At 49.1% G+C, this 19928-nt stretch overlaps 1 protein-coding gene across 1 annotated transcript in view; it reads left to right on the forward strand.

Annotated features, from left to right (window-relative positions):
• LOC121720892 (vacuolar protein sorting-associated protein 13B-like) overlaps window positions 1-19928 on the forward strand; it is a 304282-nt gene that overhangs the window by 94876 nt on the left and 189478 nt on the right. The window contains exons 17-18 of the mRNA XM_042107363.1: window positions 1651-1785; window positions 3114-3293. Coding sequence (XP_041963297.1) covers window positions 1651-1785; window positions 3114-3293 — 315 coding nt within the window. The remainder of the gene's footprint in view (window positions 1-1650; window positions 1786-3113; window positions 3294-19928) is intronic.

The following is a 19928-nucleotide window of genomic DNA, read 5'->3' on the forward strand; positions in this document are numbered from 1 at the left end:
GAGCCGTGGACTCGGATTTGAATGAAATTGTGAATCATCTGTACCGCTGGCTTTATATCTTCCCATATCCTCCGTCATGAGTTCGGAACAAGGGCTTTATAAATCTCCTGTCTGTCTGTCTGTCTGTCTGTCCTGCCTCTGCGCAGACATCTTGTACATCTTGTGGTCTGCATCTGCATCCAGTCAAACAACATGCTGAAATAAAACTTCCTCTCCCTGCGCCAACAGACTAGACCGTACCTTCCTACCGAGGTGCATCAGGAAGCCTTGCTACAGGATGGGGGTTCAGCCTGCTAGTCAGACAGACAGACAGGACATAGAGGAAATGTGTGTTCTCGGCCCTCATAAGGCCGCTGACAGATGGAACTAATAATTCAGGCTCCTTTGTTCTGTCTCTGGGCTATCACTCAATCAGTCTGTTTGGTTGTTTATTGACTGGCAGGCCCACTGTATTAAATGTGGTATTTCCAGTTTTTATCCTGGCCGCAGTATGAACAAGGTCATAGTAATGTTGCACATGTAAAAACAGTTGGCAGGCAGGCCTACCCGTGTCTGTGGAAGATTCTGGATTTCTGCGTTCAGCCAGATTGGGTTGAAATATTAGTTGCAGATAACCAAGTGCGGAGAGAAGTCCATCCCAGAGACCGTCTATTCCTCTAACGGTGTCTATTTATATAGCCGCCTCAAATATTCAAAAAGCCTAGTTTTCATCATTTTAATCATATACAAAAAAGCTAACTTGCATAAGGCTGAATTTGCGCTTTGTCATCGTTTTTGGTGATTGTATTTTTTGTATTTTTGTAATGAATGGGGTTTCCTCGGCCTGTGCTACACTAGTTTTTGCGCTTTGACGTTTGTTTTTGGTGATTTTTATTTTTTTTGCTGATGCAGGCTAGTCTACAACCTCCATCCAGTTTTATGAGAGTAGCCTACACAGCAGCATTTCTGACATCACTAGGCTATGCATGCATTGATTGTTTATGTTGGAAGAAATATAAATGATAATAAATAAATTATTGCTGGTAGTTTTTTCGATATTGTTGACTAACACAGCAAAGCACATGCTTCTTTGACACGACATGCATAAAATAAAGACGTTTGGTGCAGTAAATGGAAGCTCTTGGTAGCTGACTCCACCTCTAACATCTGCGACAATGATATGTTTGTGGAGTAAAACTGGACGGGTCCTAATAACCTCAGAGTACTATTGCTGTTTATTGGTAAACTGCGATACGAGGGCTGGCCCGTGGGGGAGGACACTTTGGCCGGAGAGCTTACAAGGCAACTGGGACTACATATCGTGCGCCTGCCCTAATCCTGAAGCAGTGGCAGCAATATATACTAGAGGAAACAGATTGTATATTCTTCCTCTCTGTGTTTGTGCATCATAATAAGAACATATTTAGAGGTTTTAATAGCAGATGGGGAAACAAAAGATGACCATTTCATGGACAACAACTTGAGAAGAGAAATGTAGTGAACGCACACACACGACAGCAGACTCACACACATTACAAGTCTGTGTGTACATAGTGATTACTGTGATAACTGTTCCCCCCCCCAGTGTGTTCCTCCTGCCTCAGGCAGCACATAACACGGTTCTCCCTGGGTTCTCTAATGGCGTTCCTCTGTTCTCTCGCCCTTTTCTAGGTGTGAAGCCGTGGAGTGGCGCGCCCGTGCTGGAGGCCTCCGTGCAGAGCGTGGAGCTGAAGCTGTGCCGCCGGGCGACGCTGCGCTGCGCCTCGGGCACCGTGGGGGCCGTCAAAGTGTGCGCCAGGACCCTAGGTGTGTGCAGCTGTGCCCCGTTAAACTTAACGGCCCGTGGGGGGAGAATATGTCTCTCGGCCGCCGCCGCTGCCCTCGCCAGCCCTCGCCTCCCTTTACACACACACACACACACACTCCGTTTCCACACTCCCGCGCAGTTTATGTGCATCGAGAGAGAGAGAGAGAGAGGAGAGAGAGAGAGAGAGAGAGAGAGAGAGAGAGAGAGAGAGAGAGAGAGAGAGAGAGAGAGAGAGAGAGAGAGGTCTGGTGGGAAAGGTGTGGTGGGAGAAAAAAGGCAGCATGCATTTTGTGTGCGTCTCGTCTCTCGCTCTGCAGGGAGAGCGGTACAGGTGTGGCGTTCTACAGTATGTTGCTTTTCCATTAGATCACATCTTTCACGTTACACCAACCTGTGGCTGCGACCTGCGTTGACTCTCTCTCTCTCGCTCTCTCGCTCTCTCTCTCTCTCTCTCTCTCTCTCTCGCTCTCTCTCTCTCTCTCTTCCATGAACCATTAGAGTGTACTGTACATGTGTGTGTGTGTGTGTTCTCCGTAACGCTGACTGCACATGTGTGTGTATTTATTGCGCGCTCATAATCTACACTGTTGGCCAGAAATCACCTCAGCCCACAGTTTCCTCCCATACAAATTAGATTTAGCCAGGAATTACTGTCTAAATTAGAATTTAATAATAGAGAGATTACTCTCTGATTTATTGAGCATGAGCTAGCCTACACATGGCTTTTGAAGGCGCTAGGTTCACATTGAGCTACAGGGGATGTTAATTGCCAAGATATATTTGAGCAGCTGTATGGCTATGTTAAATAGCTGTAAAAAATGCAAGACTTGGCTGCAAATGTTGGACTGCGTTCACAGTGAAATGAACATTTATCCATGCGTGTCTCTGATATTGTTGCATTCTATTAGGCCTGAATGATCTAATGCGCGTGTCTATCATAGTGAACTTTTTAGAGGTTCGTAGCGCTCTCCCAGAAACTAGCGAATTCCCAACAAGAGTAACGCCCGTCCAGGGTCTCTGACACAGCCATATCTCAGACTTATTTCAGTGACTAATCCCGCATGTGACGCAAGCACACATTTTATACCTACTAATGAATTATAGTTATAGACACCGTAAGTTCAGGACACATCGTAATTTCATAGGCTATTGTAAAACAGATATCTTTTGTTTATTGATTGCATCATAAAATAATACCAATGAGAACATCATAAAAATGAAGTTTATTGCCATTTTTTTATCTTGTGTCTGTAACTGAACTCATTTATTTAGTTGTTTACCACAGTAATATGCTTCTCTAATGCCTTCATGTATGATATGGACTCAGGTTCCACGGAGGGCCAGAAGGAACGTTTGGTTCCGCTGATCCAAGGCCCATCTGACACCAAGGAGCTCCACCAGAGCCGCTGGCTGAACGAGCTGCGGAAGCCAGAGTCACTGCTCGCCCCCGACCTGCTCGCCTTCTCCATTCAGGTGCCACAGCAGGGCGACGACTGCCGCAACTCAGGTGAGGAGGCCCCCTGTCCACACACACACACACACACACACACACACAATCTCTCTCTCCCCACCACACACATTCTCTCTCAAACAGAGTTTTACACACACACACACACACTCTTTCTCTCTCTCTCTCTCTCACTCTATCTCACTCTCTCGCTTTCTCTCCTTCTCACCCACCCACACACACTTGTCCCTCACCCCTTCTCTATCACACACTAGTGTTCTGGCGTTCTCTTGGTCAACTTCTGACCCCACACCCTCACTGTTTGGGGACAGGGAATAAGCCGGCCAGGTCTGCTGCGGTGGGCTCCAGGTTGGGCTCCGAGGTGTTAAATGTTCTCGATGGCAACCAGACAAAGGTGACTGGCACCTCCGTTAGTTCCCACACCTGGGCACCTGTGTGCCGCTAGACGCGTATGCCAGACGAGCTTTTCCCATATTCGACAAGCGAAGGAGCACCAAGAAACTATCAAAAATGGATGCAAATCATCAAGCCCTGGCTGCAGATGCTAGCGGTGTCTGTTACACTTGACGTTGTTTGGATGCTGTCGCGAGGCAAACGTTGCTACTTTCCAGCCGCTCGCTCTTGGATTCCCTGACCAGGAGATTCCCACTGCGTGTAGGCAGCTGTTTGAGACAGATTTATTGCGGACTCGCACACAAGCACAAACACACGCAAAGGGAGAAAAGAAAAACAAAATCCCCGAAAAAATCCCAAAAATCCTACATCCCGGGAAACCTTCACCTGTGACCCAGTGGTTTTTACGGCAGCCGTCCCGGGCTCCACGTCAGCTGGGCTAACTATCGGGCAGACAGGGGGAGAAGCCGTTGGGGGAAGCCAGGAGCGTCGGCGTGTAAGACAATACCTCGGCGCGGAGAACCACGGCCAGGGCCTGGTGCTGAAGCGCCGACTGTACATCACTTTAAATGCAGGCCGCTGAGACGCGCCGAGGGCCCGGCTCTGAATCACGGCGTGCTGGAAGCCTTAAACATGTCAGCGGCCAGACGCGGCAGCCCTTTGCCGGACCGAGTTGAGCCGAGCCACCTCTCTCTCTCTCTCTCTCTCTCTCTCTCTCTCTCTCTCTCTCTCTCTCTCTCTCTCTCTGTCTCTCTCTCTCTCTCTCTCTCCCCTGCGACCCACAGAGAGAATCCTGGGATAGCAACATGAAACAAGCGGGGATTTGCTCGGTGGGAAACCCCTTATGAGCTTCCAGCTCCCTCTCTCCTCCCGCCACCGTGGCTGCGCGCAGTCCATCACCCGAATGTGACACTTTATTTACAGGCTCCACGCATAAAAGGGGAAACATCTGAGTCGCAGAGTTAGAAGCAGGGGGATCCGGAGGGAAGCCCCCGGCGCAGATACATCATCCTGCCTGTCTGTGTCTGCTGCAGCGCCGCTCCGCTCCGCTCCGTCATCCAGCTACCAGGGCCTGCGTCAGGCCTCCCCCTTACAGGCAGACTTTAAACAGAGCGCCGTATACAGTGACATGGGACCCTTCCACTCCAGCGTGCGTGGAGATGGGGGTGCACTTTTTTTGTTTTGTTCTGGAGGTATCACAGTAAATTCTGCTAAGTGCATAGAGGACCATTACTATGATTTAGGAAGCATATTATTTCAGCAAAGCAATGCCTCATAAATGCGCTACATACTTTGGAATATTAAAACCTGATCCGAACAGAAAACAGGAGACAGCGGACGAGAGGCGGATAGGGATGGTTCCCAGAAGCCCTGGCTGTATCTGCTGCAGATGTGTGTCTCAGCTCCCTTCTCCAACACCCTCAGTCTCTCTCTCTTTCTCTTCTTATTCTATATCTCTCTCACTGCATCATTTTCTCTTTGTCTCCTTCACTACACTACCACATTCTTTCTCTCTTTTTTTCTCTCTTTTTTTGCTTTTCTTTTTCTTATTTCTTTTCGGCTCTCGCCTCACTAACTCCTTCCTTGCCTCTGTAACTTCTTTTGTTCCCAAAGTTGTTAAACTTTCTTTCTTTCTCTCTTTCTTTCTTTCTTTCTTTCTTTCTTTCTTTTTTATGTTCTTTCTCTTCTACATCTCTTTCCCTCTCGTCTGACGTTCTTTGGTTTTGTTCTTTCTCTGTCTTTCTCCTGTCACCATTTTGGGGTGCAAATTGAATGCGAGCCCATGAGTGGAGTGCATGTGAGCACACTCCGTATTTCTGCCAAGTCGTCCTTTAATGTCTATTAGACCTGTCAATATGCAGGGGGGAGAGTGTAAAGTAACAAGATCCCCTCCATACCATGTAGGAGCACATTCTCTTTGTGTGTGTGTGTGTGTGTGGGGGGGGCGGGATCACAGAGAGGATATATGTGTGTTAGTCTGTTTTTCTGTTTAACCTGAGAGTGATGTGGGAGCTCGCCAACCAGTTAACCCCCTTTGTCACGTAACACCTCAAATCAATGCGTCTTAGAATCGAGATTTGTCTTTTCAGTACTCATTCAGTCCCCGCAGCGATGTTGGAAGTCTCTGGGTATTTTTGTCCCAATCACATCGCAGCTCATACATTTGAAAAGTGGCCTTGCGTCGTCTGGGAGGTACTTCCCAAAGCCATTAGAGCAGCTCTGCAGTCTCGCATACTCACTCTACTCCCTGCACTGCATGATAAATTTGACCTTTTTTTTTCTCCACTGTGGACATGAAACGTGGATTTCAATATTATATGGTCATGAACTCTTCTCCCTTGGGCTTTACTCAAAGTTCAACGTTTGCGATGGTGACATTTTTAAATCATGGAAGCGCTTGGCTCGCAGATCAAATGAATTTTTATTTGTCCCATGTGGCACTGTTGATTCTATTTAGCGAATAGAGTCCTTTTTTTTGATCCCCGAGGAATGTGATCATTAGACGTCCATTGAAAGAGGGAGCTGAATGCTGTCAGACACCAAAGACACACTGGAGACATTACCCAGCGACTCGTAGCCATCTCTCTCTCTCTCGACTTTATTTTCGATCTTTAAAACAGCTCCCGGGTCCTCTGTGTATAATGCCATTTAAGGGATGGATTTGTCTTGCTTGGAGTCTCAGTCCTGATCTTACCCTATAAAAGAGAGCAGTCGTTAAAACAAGTTAAAATAGGGGAGTCAGTCAGTGAACATGGTATGTAGTTCAGTAGGATTTTTTTCTTCCCCTATTGCAGTAGAGCTTAAGCACCCTGCTGTGCATAAAAAATCTGTAGCACTAAAATCGGTGAACGGACCGCTTTATCAAGATGTGCCATTTTTGTTTCGAAATAAAACTTTTTGTGCTTTTAGGCTTTGCGTATCGTTGCCAAGGTTTAGACAACAGAATGTACACCAGAAGGCGATTTTTTTCCCCCGAAGCGAAGAATATTTCTAGTATTGTTTATTGATGTGAAAATGCCGTCACGCACATTAATGAAAGCAGTCTCCTGTGATCGCGTTCCTGCATAGCATTGTCTCCCAGTGTTTCTGACAAGCTGGGGAAACTGACGTGGCTCTTGTTGGTTATGGAGTCTAAACGAGCAGCGCCAGACGTGCCGTCGGACCGACCGCACATTTCTTTGTCGTCTTTTTCTTCTCTCGAATTCGTCGACGTAATCTCAGCCCACATTCTTATTACTGTTTATAATCACCTTGAAACGACTACATTATTCCCAGTCTAATCTAGTTTCTTTTTTTGCACTCGTGTTCTTTCTTTTTTTTTTTAAACACGTCTTAATCTCTCTCCCACAAAGTCCTCTAACGAAGATGGGTTGGCTTTGAATTTGGCCATCTACATATGTTTTGCATCTAATTGTTTACCAGCGAATTAAAACAAAATTCCAATTTACTTAGAAAATGGGAGTTCGGCACTCACAAAATACTCCCGTAGACTCAGACCAATATGTTTTCATTTAATGAGGCTGAGGTTGGAACATACTAATAAATTAGACACAATTAAAGGCGTGGGATTTATCACAAAAAGAACCAAGCAATGTGGCTTTGAAGAGTGTGGCTTTTATAGACCCTAGGCTGTATATAATAATTTCATACTCAGTGTTTAACCCTTTGCGTTACAACGTGTTGGTCTCACATCAGTTCTCCTAATAGCTATGGCCGATCCAGAGGGGTCTGCCACCAGCCATTTTTATTCCATTACATTTCTTCTTTATTTATTTATTTTTTATTTTTTTTGGCAGATTTTTTTTTAATAGTTTTTAGTCTGAAACTTGACTGCGTGCGTGCGCATGCGCGTGCGCACTCTCATGCGCATGCGCACTCTCCAGCTTAGTGGGTAACGAGAACCAATATGTCACGGAAAACAAACAGTCAACACGAGCAGGAGTTTAGGGAGAGAGTGTGTTTGTTCTTGTGTGTGTGTGTGAGTGGGTTTCAGTGTGTGTATTTGAGTGTGTGGGTGGGTGGTGATGATAAAGTAGATGCTCATGTGACTGCAGCTGAACCCGGTGGCTTACTGTAGGTCAAGGCCACAATCCCAGGGTCCTGCTCCCAGCTCCGATGCTGTCACACAAGCCCACTCTTACTTTGGGAACAGTGGCTTGTGTGGTCAGAGCACCCCCCAGAGTACTTCAGCTCTCTGTCGTGGGGATTGGAGGTGGGGGGGGGGGGATTGCTTTGCAAAGGGACGTGCAGAAATTCAAGTTGGGGGGGGGGTATGGTTTGGGGATGGGGGGGTGTGCTGTGTTGTAGTGCTGCGACCACCCCCCCTCCCCCACCCCTCCTCATGTGAACTCAACTCAACTGGGTTACAAGTCTGCAGGTGTTCTCCCACCCCGTCCTCAGAGGAGGGGGGCGGGGGAGGGGGGTGTAGAGTAGAGGGGGGGGGGGGGGGGCGTCCTGGGGTGGGCTTTATGATCATAAGAACAGAGAAAGCGAAAGAAGGAGAGAGAGAGTGAGAGAGTGAGAGAAAGAAAGAGAGAGCGCATGTGTTCTCCCCAGGCACGCCAGCAGCTGCGAGACAATGATTTATGCCTCTCCCAGAACTGGGGGATTTCGAAATGTTACATTTAATCAAACGCACGGAGAGTGGAGCAAATGTTAAGGATGTTCCATATAAAGCATGCAGTTTTGATCTCTTTACCATACCCGGCAAGCTGTGGGAATACAGGAACAAAGTCATCTTTAATCTTAATTTAAACATATTGAGAGGGATTATGAAAGCAACAAGGAAGTAAAGAACTGCCGAGTGCAGTAATACTAAACATATTTATCCTCCTAATTGATTTGAAATCTTTTTTTTTTTTTCCTCTTTTTTTTCGTCGTACATTATTGGCCGAACTTTAGACAGACGGGAACAGAATGTTTCAAAGGTTGGTGTTTACGCGCCCGCCACCCCAGCAGCTGCAGTGAGGCTGGGTGTTTTTTGGCGAGCGGCATCTTATTTGCACTTCCTACAGACGTGACAGTTTAATTAAAGCTTTTGGGAGAGACGTCATGCACCTGAACTGACACCTTTGGAGAGTGGCGGATGATTTTGAGATGAGTGCCGGAGAACAGGAGGCCCCTTTGTGAGGTCTGACACCACGTTTACGCAGTCGTGCGTGACGGACGGATTAGAGGACCTCAGCCATCTTCGGCTAATCTGCGTAAACAAAAGAAACGGCTTTTTCCTGAACGTGAATGACGCGTCGCTGTAGTGTAGCAAGTGCGCCAGTCTTTGTGGTTCTGGATTCTCGTGTGTGTGTGTGTGTGTGTGTGTGTGTGTGTGTGTGTGTGTGTGTGTCTGTGGGTCTGTGTATATTTGGATATATGCCTGTTTTGTCATTTATATATGTGTTGATACTTGTAACTGAAAGAAAAAAAAAGTGTATTCGAGTTCCTCATATACATCTAAATGTGTTTTTGGATATTGTGGCGGTGGTGGCAAAAAAAGTCTGAATGAACTTGTATGAAGTAAGAATTTGTATCAAGTTAAGTTACATATGCATTTAGAGGAGTTGGGGTCAGTGAGAAGTGTGTGTCTTTTTGAGAGAGAGAGAGAGGGCGTTGAAATATGGGATGTGGATATGAATGTTCATCTGTGTGTGTGTGTGTGTGTGTGTGTGTGTGTGTGTGTGTCTGTGTGGGTGTGTGTGTGTGTGTGTCTGTGTGTGTGAGTGTGAGTGAGAGTGCATATGGAAGCACGAGCCAGGTGGACTCCAACAAGACCTCACCCCACCGACAAGCAGAGCAGAGTAATGGAAGCAGGTGGACTGGGGACCAAGCTGGGCTTTGATCAAGGGCCCTGACGGCTGGTGCCCTTGAGACCTCTCTCCATCCCACTCAAGATCCTCAACCCCCCCCCTTCCCTCAGTCGGCCTTTGGTCTGCTCTCCTCCATCTGAAATCAGATCTCCATATGGGTGTGCAGGGACCCATGCAACTGGGCGTGAGTTTCGGGGTTCCCCTGGCAGAACTCCCTGTCTGAACATCTCGCAGGCCTCTGGCAGCTCCTGCTCCATCACCGAGGCGGCTGCATGTAAACACGAGCTCCGTCTCTGACAGACATGAAGTACAGGAGTGATATTCTGGTGGGCATCCAGCCCCATGCCAATTCCATCAGCCTCAGCGTTGTTAGGCTTTTGTTGACTTCCTGTTCAGGCACCCTTCTGGCATGGCTTGGTTACCTGTGCCTGCCTAAACCTGTTGTGGACCTTCATCACCCAGAGCCACAAGCGCAGAGCATTTATTCCCGTTTGGCTGGCTCTCGTCTCCGCAGGGCTGTTGTCTGGGCCTGGCTGCTGTTTTGATGCGCTCGGCTCAAGCCGCCGCTGCTTTCCAAATAAGCCGTGCTCACCGGGAGGGAAGTAATGTAGAGCGACGCGCCATTTCCCAACATGACAGTTCGCTTCTCGCCCCAAAGGACCCACCGCTGTTGGCCCTTCCTGCAGCTATGTAAACATCGGCGTGTGCGGCTGACCTCGCGGGGCCACTCTGGGCTTCTCGTCAGCTCCATACTGTAGCCATGTGGCTCTTAAGTAGGTTACACTTTGCCCCACTCTGCTTACCCAGCCTCAGGGCCTAGGGGGAGTTAGCATGGGCTGGAGAGTAAACACTCACTCTGTTACAGGGAAACCTTTTCACCTCTGAGTGTTTCGCTCTTCCTTAGAATTTGAAGCTAAATAAGCCTCATTTGTATATACAGCTACTATTGGAGGAGCTATTTGCCGTAAAGGTCAGTTTACTTAAATTGCGTGCTGAGTTGCATATATCTGTCTTTCTTCACAGATTGCATTCTAAGTATGCGTCCTAATGATCCATTTTGAAATGTAATGTAATGAGGGCTTTAAGTCTACACCAGAGTCTTGGTTTACAGTTGCACTCATTAGTACTTTTCCTCCCTCAGTCATTGCAGAAGGGAGCTCCTCTGTTAAAAGTATTACCAACTCCTTCATCGGAAATATGCACAGAGACTCTCCCAGTGAGCCCTCCCCTCGGTGATATTCCCCTCCGTCCTTGATTGAAATAAATGGAAGGAAATGGCTCATCGCGTCCCGAGATGCCATCGTCCGTGTAGAGCAACATTAAGCACGTCAGGGCAATTGATTCGGCGCAGGGGGGGGGGGGGAAGCGTAAGGGGTAAAAAGGCGGGCGCCTCCTGATCCCCACTGCCCAAACGACGGCCCATTACTTTAGTCGGCGAAGTGTGAACTTGTTGGACTACTTAAAACACTCTCACAGTGCTTAAAGCAGCCAGGGAGTGTGGGGAAGCCAGGCTGATCTCACCTCCCGGGTCCCAGTGTGGGTGGACATGCCGTGGGGAGGGGCAGGTGGTCACGCTCACAGCGCTGTGGAGATAAATGTCGGTCGCTATCAGGAGCAGGCCCGCTCGGGAAGCCCGCGAGTGTGAACAGGGGTCACTCCGGGTCACTGCCGCTTCTCATCACAAGGGATGAGAGAGAGAGAGAGAGAGAGAGAGAGAGAGAGAGAGAGAGAGAGGAAAGCAGTGCCTGAGATAATTGCGGCTGGCCTGTGGAAACCGTTGCTCTCTTTTTTCTCTCTCCACTCCGTCATTCTGTTGGCAGCAAGTAAACCTGTTACAGGATGAAGTTTCTTTGGCTTGGGTTGCCCCTGCTCATGAGACTCTGTGCATGCAGAATTATAATGTGGATGTTTAGACAACCATATTCACAAACCCCTATCAAGTCATCCAGTGACTGTGTCAATTGAAGTATAGAGGAAGACGTGTGCATATAATTATTAATGGTGCATAGTGCCTTAGAATAATAAAGGTTGCAATTTCTTTAATTATATAATTTAGAGTTAATGTTCATTGAAGTGCTTCTGGTTTGCAGTGAATAAACTGAGAACTGACATAGAGACAGACATAATACAGGAGTCAGTTCTTCATCTCTTAATGTCTAATGTTTGTGTGTGTGTCTGTGTGTTCTGTAAGTAAGAGAGAAGAGAGGTTGTGTTTGTGCTATGGAGCCATCACTCAGTGATGAATAAGCTATGCCAAGTGTGGTCATCTCTCTCTTAGTTTCAGGCATCCCCCTACACACACACACACACACACACACACACACACACACACACACACACACACACACACACACACACACACACACACACACACACACACACAACCCTCAGTCTTCCACTGGCCTGTTAAAATCATGGGAAAATGAAGTCCTTCTTCTCTCCCTCTCTCATTGTAAAGGGGGCCATACCCTTTGGCTACCGCGCAGCTGGAAAATTTTGATCTTGCTTGTCAGCTACTGGGCGTAATGCAATTCCCAGGGCACCGGGATTCATTTTCCACCAAGGTGCAATTCATTTTCAGTGTTTGTCAGAGGAGACACTTGTGCCGAATGCCTTTCCACGGGTCCACTCGAGAGGTCCAGCGGAGTTTTTCAAGTGCTCCCTGCCTGCAGGGTCATTAGAGTGAGTAATTATAAATGAAAGTCCTTTGTGAGAGGCATTACGTTATCCCACCCGCCCGGTCCAGCTCCTCGCCAGCTGGTTCTGCTATTTCTCTTTTTTAGCCACGCTGCTGCTGCGGCGGCAGAGAAGAGCCCTCGCAGCTCTGGAATCTTTTAAAGTGGAAGGCGAGGGGGCATTGAAAGCTGTGTTTCATTTCTTTCTTTCTATCTCTCCCTCCCTCTCTCTCTCCCTCCCTCTCTCTTTCTGTCTCCCTCCCTCTCTCTTTCTGTCGGTGTCTCTCACTTTTATTCACTTTTAAGTCCTGCAGTGGTTCTTGGGAACATCCATGCTGACTTGGTCACTGAAGTGTACCTTGGTAATCCAGGCCTTCCATGTAGCTTAAAGACTGTTTACACTTTATCCAAAACGGGCTAAGTAGCTAAAAGAGGTCAATTTTGTTAACCTTATCTAATTGAATGTTGTCCTTGGATCAAAGGTTGCCACATTCCAGACAGTCAGATCAAATGCCATAACACAATCAAAACAATTGGCTCCCTTGGATGGCTTAATCACTGAGCTTAATCACTTTCATTGCCGAGCATTAGAGCGGACATCCACTGAGATAACGCCACCAGTCACCACGCTGCCCTGTTTCACGCCACTCATCTGTCTCTCTCTCCCTCTCTCTCTCTCTCTCCCTCTCTCTCTCCCTCTCCCTCTCCCTCTCTCTTTTTCTCTCTCACTTTGTCGGCATCTTGATGTGTTCTACCCTGCTGGAGAAACTAGGTTATGAAGTGAGGTGAAGGGAAGCCATTAATCACACAGGATTGTTTATTAACGAGGTAAACCATTCCAGCGGGTGCTTCAGCTAGTTCACAGAGCTCTAGGCAGGGAAGTAATAAACAGGTTATAAATTATATTTGCACTAAGAAATAGAGACAAACGTGACTCAAATGTGTGATTACACAGACATTATACTCATCACTGTGCAACTGAATGAGAATGGCTTTTTAAATGATTTTAAGTCGAGTTTAAGTACATTTTAAGGACTTTTTTTGTGCGTATGGTTCATGAATAGGAATGGCACAGCACATTTTATGGTGTTTTTTTTCTCTGGCTGAAGTACATTAGGTCAGGCAGAAAGCTTTAGGAAAAGTGGAGTGGAATGTCCCTGGAATGCCCCTTCCGTGTACTGCTTTATGATCTTCCTCATTACCCCCAGGTTTCATTACTTCTGTTCCATCCCTGATCAAGCCCCCGCGGCCTCCCCTCCAGGCTCTCCTTACCGAACCCAGTTACTGATTCATCAGCGGTGATAACCCGAGTTAAGATGCGCCCGGGCCAGCGCAGCAGGTAGTGTTCTGTGCCGGTAGCGGAACAAATTGGTGTCTCCCTGGGTGAACGAAGACATCAAAACATGAGATGAGTGTGGGAGAGAGGGGGAGCTCATCAGCTTTCCCTCCCGCCATCAGCAACCCACTTTCCCAGAGTTCTCTGAGGCGGGCCCCCGGACGGCCGCTCCCCACTCTGCGACGTGCGGACCTTAATTCCCCCCCCCCCCCCCCCCCAACACTCCCATCAAAGAGTGTAAGAGATTAAAAGTCATTTGCGCCTGACACGTCCCCACAAAAAAGCCAGGGTTGGGCTGGGGTTTTATATGCAGCGGATCGATGGGTGGAAGCTCGAGGGTGGACAGAAAAGAAAGTGTTTTGTGGAAATCCTTTGACACTGGTGGGGCATTAATCTCGGAACAGCCGCTTAAGCTGTAATTAATTAATCTAATTACGCCGCGTCAGTGGGACAGGAGAGAGGAGGAGAGATTTCTCACAGCTCCAGCTGAAGTTAAAAAGCCCGTAATTAATAGAATCAGCCAGTAGGAACCGGAGGGGCTTTCGATTCACTGAGATGGAATGTGACACCGCACCACCGTGGAATTCTGCAGTCCGAGGGGGAAGGACAGAAAGGGAGGAGAAGGGAGAGGGAGGTAGAGAACGGAGGAGAGAGAAAGAGAGAAGGAAAAGAGCGGGAAAATGGATAATGTGCCAAACGGCACAGAGGGAAATGTCTAACGGTGTTCTTCATTTACTTCTAAACATGAAAAGATATTGTGGTGGCCCCTTGTGCTGTAAGCTGTTTGCCAGACGAATGCTAATGGTGCTGTGGGCCTTCTCTGCAGCTGGCTGCTCCTGGTGAGCCCTCAGCACAGTTTGGAGAGCCTCATCTCTCTACTCTTCTCCTAAACCATTCCCATTTGTGTCAGTAACAGATTGACAGAGCTGAGGTCTCTTTTGCTGTCTAAACACATTTACTCTCCAGAGGAACACATACAAGCTCCTGGACTGGGAATTTGTCCTCCCTTGCAACGTCCACCCCCCCCCCCCCCCCCCCCCCCCCCCTTTTCCCTCTGTTACCACCACCTACTCATTTTCACCACGTGGAGCATCACTCATCTTATGAGTCCCAGTTCCAGACACACTTTACTGTCTCTGCCTCTCAACCACAGAGACAGTCACCAGCAAACCAACGGGAAGGGGAAGCTTGCCAGAGTGATTGGCAGCTTAATCCACCCCTCCCCTTCCCCTGACATTAAATCAAATCACAAACACTATCAGATCAGGGATTGAGGAGCGCGAGCTCGGCTTTTGCAGCTCGGAGATATTGGAAGCATGTGGGCCCCCTCGGCGCTGTCTCGCACGTAGTCGTCGCCGTGGCTACTGTGCTTCCGTGCGAGTCACGGAGCGCTCGTGATTAGTCAGAGACGGGGCTTCCTGTGTCGTCTTTCTCCCGCACATCGCTCGACCTCCTCGTTTCTTTAACTCCACGTCGCTCTCCGGCCTGTCACTGCTCATTTGAAGACGGCTCTGTTGAAACTACAAACCCCCACCCACCCCCCCACCCCTCGGCTGCCTCCTCTTTTTAGTGATTTGGAGTCGTCAACAGGGCCTTTGCCTGGGAGAGTCTCTGCGATACATTAGCAGCAGACAAGATTTCCTTTCTTATGTCTTGCGAGACCGCCTTCAGGCCTGTGTGTCTCTGGCAAAACAGTCTGGCACATCGTCACATGCACAGGAGGAATGCTGAAAGTATTAAAAGTATTTATAGGCCGATCAGTTGCCGTGGCGTCTCCCGGCAGTGTGTACGGGAAGTGTGTTTGAGTAGAAAATTGAACGAAACAAACACAAAATGCAAAGCCGGTCCTCTTCAGTAGGTGTTTCTGCACGAGTGGCTCCAGGCTCTCCTCCCACTCTTGCGAATGCGGCGGGTGTCCTTGGCCTGCGCATCGCTCGGCCATCATTCCACCGGTCAAGCTGATAAACATTTACTCGCTCCGTGTGGGAGTGGGAGCATTTGGCTGCATGGGCTGATATTTAAGAGCGCCTGTGCACTGTGTATGATTAAACAGTGATGGATGTCTGGTGCGCTCAGGAGAAATGAATGGGCTCCTCTCCCAAATTGTGCACTCAGGGGCCATAGTTCCACTGGTGCTGGGGGGGGGGGGGGAGGCTTTGTCATGCACTGCAAGCCGCTCCAAGACAAAGTGCACAGACGCTGCCCTCAGGGGCTTGATCATCTCCCTGCTTTTTTGGTTCACATTACAAAGCATATTAGAAAGCGTCCAAGTGGAGGGAAAGCACTTTTTTTCAGCCCTGGCTGAAGCAGCTTTTGGACTCACACAGGCCTCAGGCCTCCATACCCTGAGTGGAGGCTCTGATGTTAATGGACGAGCGAGGCAGTCGCTGTCGGATGCATGACGTGCCGTACACAGCCGTCATCGCGCTGACCTCGGCGAAGCCCCTGCTTTGACTGACGGCGGCTAACATCCACCCGCAGACGCAAACGGCGGACTTGGCGCTCGCCCGCTCCGTGATTTCACGCTCTTCTTTCGCCCTTCACTCCCGCTCTCGCTTTTTTTTTCCCACCTGCTGGCCAGCCCGCGACTTACGTCAGCCTTCCATCGCGTCAGCGTGTTTCTCTAAGCGCCATTCATCGCTCCCTGCATTCCTACCACACTCCTCATATATATTCCCTCTCTCTCTCTCTCTCTCTCTCTCTCTCTCCCTCTCTCCCTCTCTCCCTCTCTCCCTCTCTCCCTCTCTCCCTCCCTCTCTCTCCCTCTATTTGCTCGGTGTGTATGTTTTCCTGTGTGTATGAGCTAATCATAACAAAGAGCGGTCTTGTCTGTGTGTTTTTACTCCTGACCCAGAACGTGCGAGGGGTGGAGAGGTGCCAGTGGGACGCTGTCATTGGGTTTCCTCACTGTTCGCTCGCACATATTAAATATCCTCATCAATGTGAGTGGCATAGCCACTTTCTACAGGGATTAGATGACCGTTATGGAGGCTAGGTTTGGATCTGGTGAGGACTTGTAATGGCTTGAAGAGATGCCAGGACCTGACATTTAATACAGAGCTCTACATTCTTCCTATGCGGTTATGCTTTATTTAGTACAGTTTGGTTGTAGTACTTTGTAGTGTACTATTTCAAGGGTGTGTGTTTGGTACATGGATATAGTGCAGTAGTAGCCTCTAGGTAGCATGGTTATCTGCTCTTCAGAGGGAGCTTTGTTCTGTCTGTGTGGAAGCCAGTAGCATCAGTAGAAGTGGTCTGGCTGTGCACCTGGATGCGTAACAGCAGGTAGTGATTTAGGCCCTCAGCCCCCCCCCCCCCCCCCCCACAGCCCTGCCAGCGCACAGATGCCTTAATTAGGGCCAGAACCCAGCCTAGCTCCCACACCCCCACACCACCAGGCCCCTTCCCCAGTCCTGTGCCAGCGCTGCCTCACTCAGCCGCGTGAGTCAGTCTGTGCCACCCACACTCAGACGGGCACCCGGACAGACAGACAGACAGACAGACAGACAGAGAGAGATGGATAGAGGCGGAGGTGAAGAACGAGAGAGGCATGCAGACGTATGTCATCATCTGTCTGTTTGTGTGTCGGTTAGGTTGTACAGGCAGATGCCTGCTGGTGCTCTGCTGGCTCTCTGATCTGTGCCCCGTCGTCCTCAGAAGTAAATAGCTGTGGTGGGGATGAAAAGGGCCCGGGCGCACAGCAACGGCTGGATTTACGACGGCGTGTCTGTGGTCGAGGGCGATGGGAGTGTGGAGCGCTAACGACTAGCGCGCAGAGCTCCCACCCGGCCCTGTGAACTGTGCCGTTGACCTGTGGCCAAGCTTGCTCCCCAAGGACCGCAGCTAAACCCACACACTCACACTGACCAGCCACTGGCTTTAATCATTGCTAAAGGGCAGGGCAAACACATGCACACACACACACACACACACACACACACACTTACTCACATGCACGCACACACACACACACACACACACACACACACACACACACTGACAGACACACACAGACACACACTCACTCAAGATGGCATGTAATCACTCACTCAGAAAATAAAAGCACTTCCACGTCATGATGAATTCATGGGAGCAGCAGCACAGAGCTTACAGTGTGACTTACGGCTGAGTGAAGGCTCTTTAAGTAGGCTACCACACACATAACACACCCCCTCCCAGGCTTCAAGAGGAACCAAATGTTCTGGAAGTGTTTGCCATTAGATGTGTGTGTGTGTAGAGAGAGAGAGAGAGAGAGAGAGAGAGAGAGAGAGAGAGAGAGAGAGAGAGAGAGAGAGAGAGAGAGAGAGAGAGAGAGAGAGCTCAAAAGTGTTGGTGATTTATTAGCGGTGCTTATCAATCTTTCTCTGCTCCCTGGTTGAGGCCAGTCTTGACCCCAGATGCTCCTATCTCATCCTCCCTCCTCCTCCTCCTCTCCCTCTTACACATCTCCTCTGTAGGGCCTCTACTCAGCCAGGTGGGCCACTGGGAGAATTTTAAAGGAGTGCAATGATAATGTTGCCACTCCTTGAAGGTTGAAGGTAGTTGTGGTGTTGGGGGGGGGATTCTCTTTAAGTAGAGTCATCCTCTACACACACACACACACACACACACACACACACACACACACACATGCTCTCCCACGTCACCCCACAACTCTCACACCCTGAGGGGCCCCCAGAGTTACAACCTCTGGGGCAACAGAGCTGCCCTGGACCCTTGTCTGCCCAGTAACCTGAGAAAGAGTGCGTCTGGAGGTGCAGACAGAACCCCCACTCCCATCCAACCCCTTCATCATGTGGACACACATACACACACACAAATGCACAGTTGTCCTTAAATGCATCTCTCTGCTTTATTGCACGGTTAGTGATAGCCACTACTCTTTGATTTAGCACCCTGGCATGCCGTTGGCCATTTTTAGACTGGGCTGTTGAGCTCTGGGGTGTAGAGTAGCTCGGACCTGCCTTGAGTGTTTGTGTGTGTGTGTGTGTGTGTGTGTGTGTGTGTGTGTGTGTGTGTGTGTGTGTGTGTGTGTGTGTGTGTGTGTGTGTGTGTGTGTGTGTGTGTGTGTGTGTGTGTGTGTGTGTGTGTGTGTGTGTGAGAGTGTGTGTGTGTGTGTTATGGAGCTGGTAGTCGGGCCATTTCACAGTGAGGGTATCTGCAGGCAGGATCAGGGAGGAGGCCAGGGCGAGATGAGATCTGGACACTACCAGCCATTATGGGCCAGAGGAGCTGACAGTGAAACAGGAGAGTGCGTCTGTGAAGCTGCACTCAAGGGGATTAAAGGATGTACAGTAGGTATCGTCTGTTTGTGTGTGTGTGTGTGTGTGCGCGCGCGTTTGTGTGCGTGCGTGAGTGCGTGGGAGTGTTGTCCTTGTGTTATGGTATGTCTGCATATCAGAATGAGGGTGTGTGCATTTATTTGTGTGGCAATATGTTTGACATGGCATGTATTTAGAAGTCGACATGCGTCTGTGTCTGTGTCTGTGTCTGTGTGTGTGTGTGTGTGTGTGTGTGTGTGTGTGTGTGTGTGTGTGTGTGTGTGTGTGTGTGTGTGTGTGTGTGTGTGTGTTGCTTGTGCCTGTGGGACACTGTGTGTAACTGATGTCCCCGGGCAGACTAGGCGGACTTAGCCTTGGCCCTGGCCTGCTCTGGGGGCCTTGCACCTTGGGGCTGCACTGTCATTCGCTTGCCCTGACAGCACAATTAAGCACGCTCTCTGGAATGCGCTGGAAAACCTCTGACATACCAAGGGCACAGTTACCCCTCTCACACCTTGTGTGTGTGTGTGTGTGTGTGTGTGTGTGTGTGTGTGTGTGTGTGTGTGTGTGAGTGAGTGTGAGTGGCCATAGGGGTCTGGTGTCAAGATGGACTTGATAAGAGAGACTGGGAACATTCCTCACTGTCAAAAAAAAAGTGTGTGAGGCTCCTGAAATTAGAAGTAGTTTTTGTGAGTAAGTAGTTGGCAGCTAATTTCCCCTTGTTTAGTGACTAAGGGCCAGATGAAAGCTGGAGGGGTGGGGGGTGGGGGGTCCTGCTCCGGGCTGTCTGGTTGAGCGGAGGAGACCGAAGAGGCGGAGGGCTAAACGGCCACAGGTGGGCCACCGCGCTCTGCAGACGGCTGGCGTTAACACAGGTGACCTCAAAAAATGGAGCGCTACCAAGCCAGACAGGGGACTGTGTGTGTGTGTGTGTGTGTGTGTGTGTGTGTATGAGAAGCTCTGAAAATCTGTATGTGTGTGTGTTTGAGCTGCATCTGCTCTGCTCTTGGCCTGGGAAGTGGTTAAGCATCATTACAGCAATCAATCCCCTGGACTCCATCAGTCTCTCTTTGTCCCCCATATATTGCAGACTACACACACACACACACACACACATACACACACACACACACACACACACACACACACACACATACACGCACATAATAGCATTCACGCACAATTCCTCATGGACACACACATACACA

The sequence above is a fragment of the Alosa sapidissima genome, chromosome 10 (assembly GCF_018492685.1).
Source record: "Alosa sapidissima isolate fAloSap1 chromosome 10, fAloSap1.pri, whole genome shotgun sequence".
NCBI lineage: Eukaryota > Metazoa > Chordata > Actinopteri > Clupeiformes > Clupeidae > Alosa > Alosa sapidissima.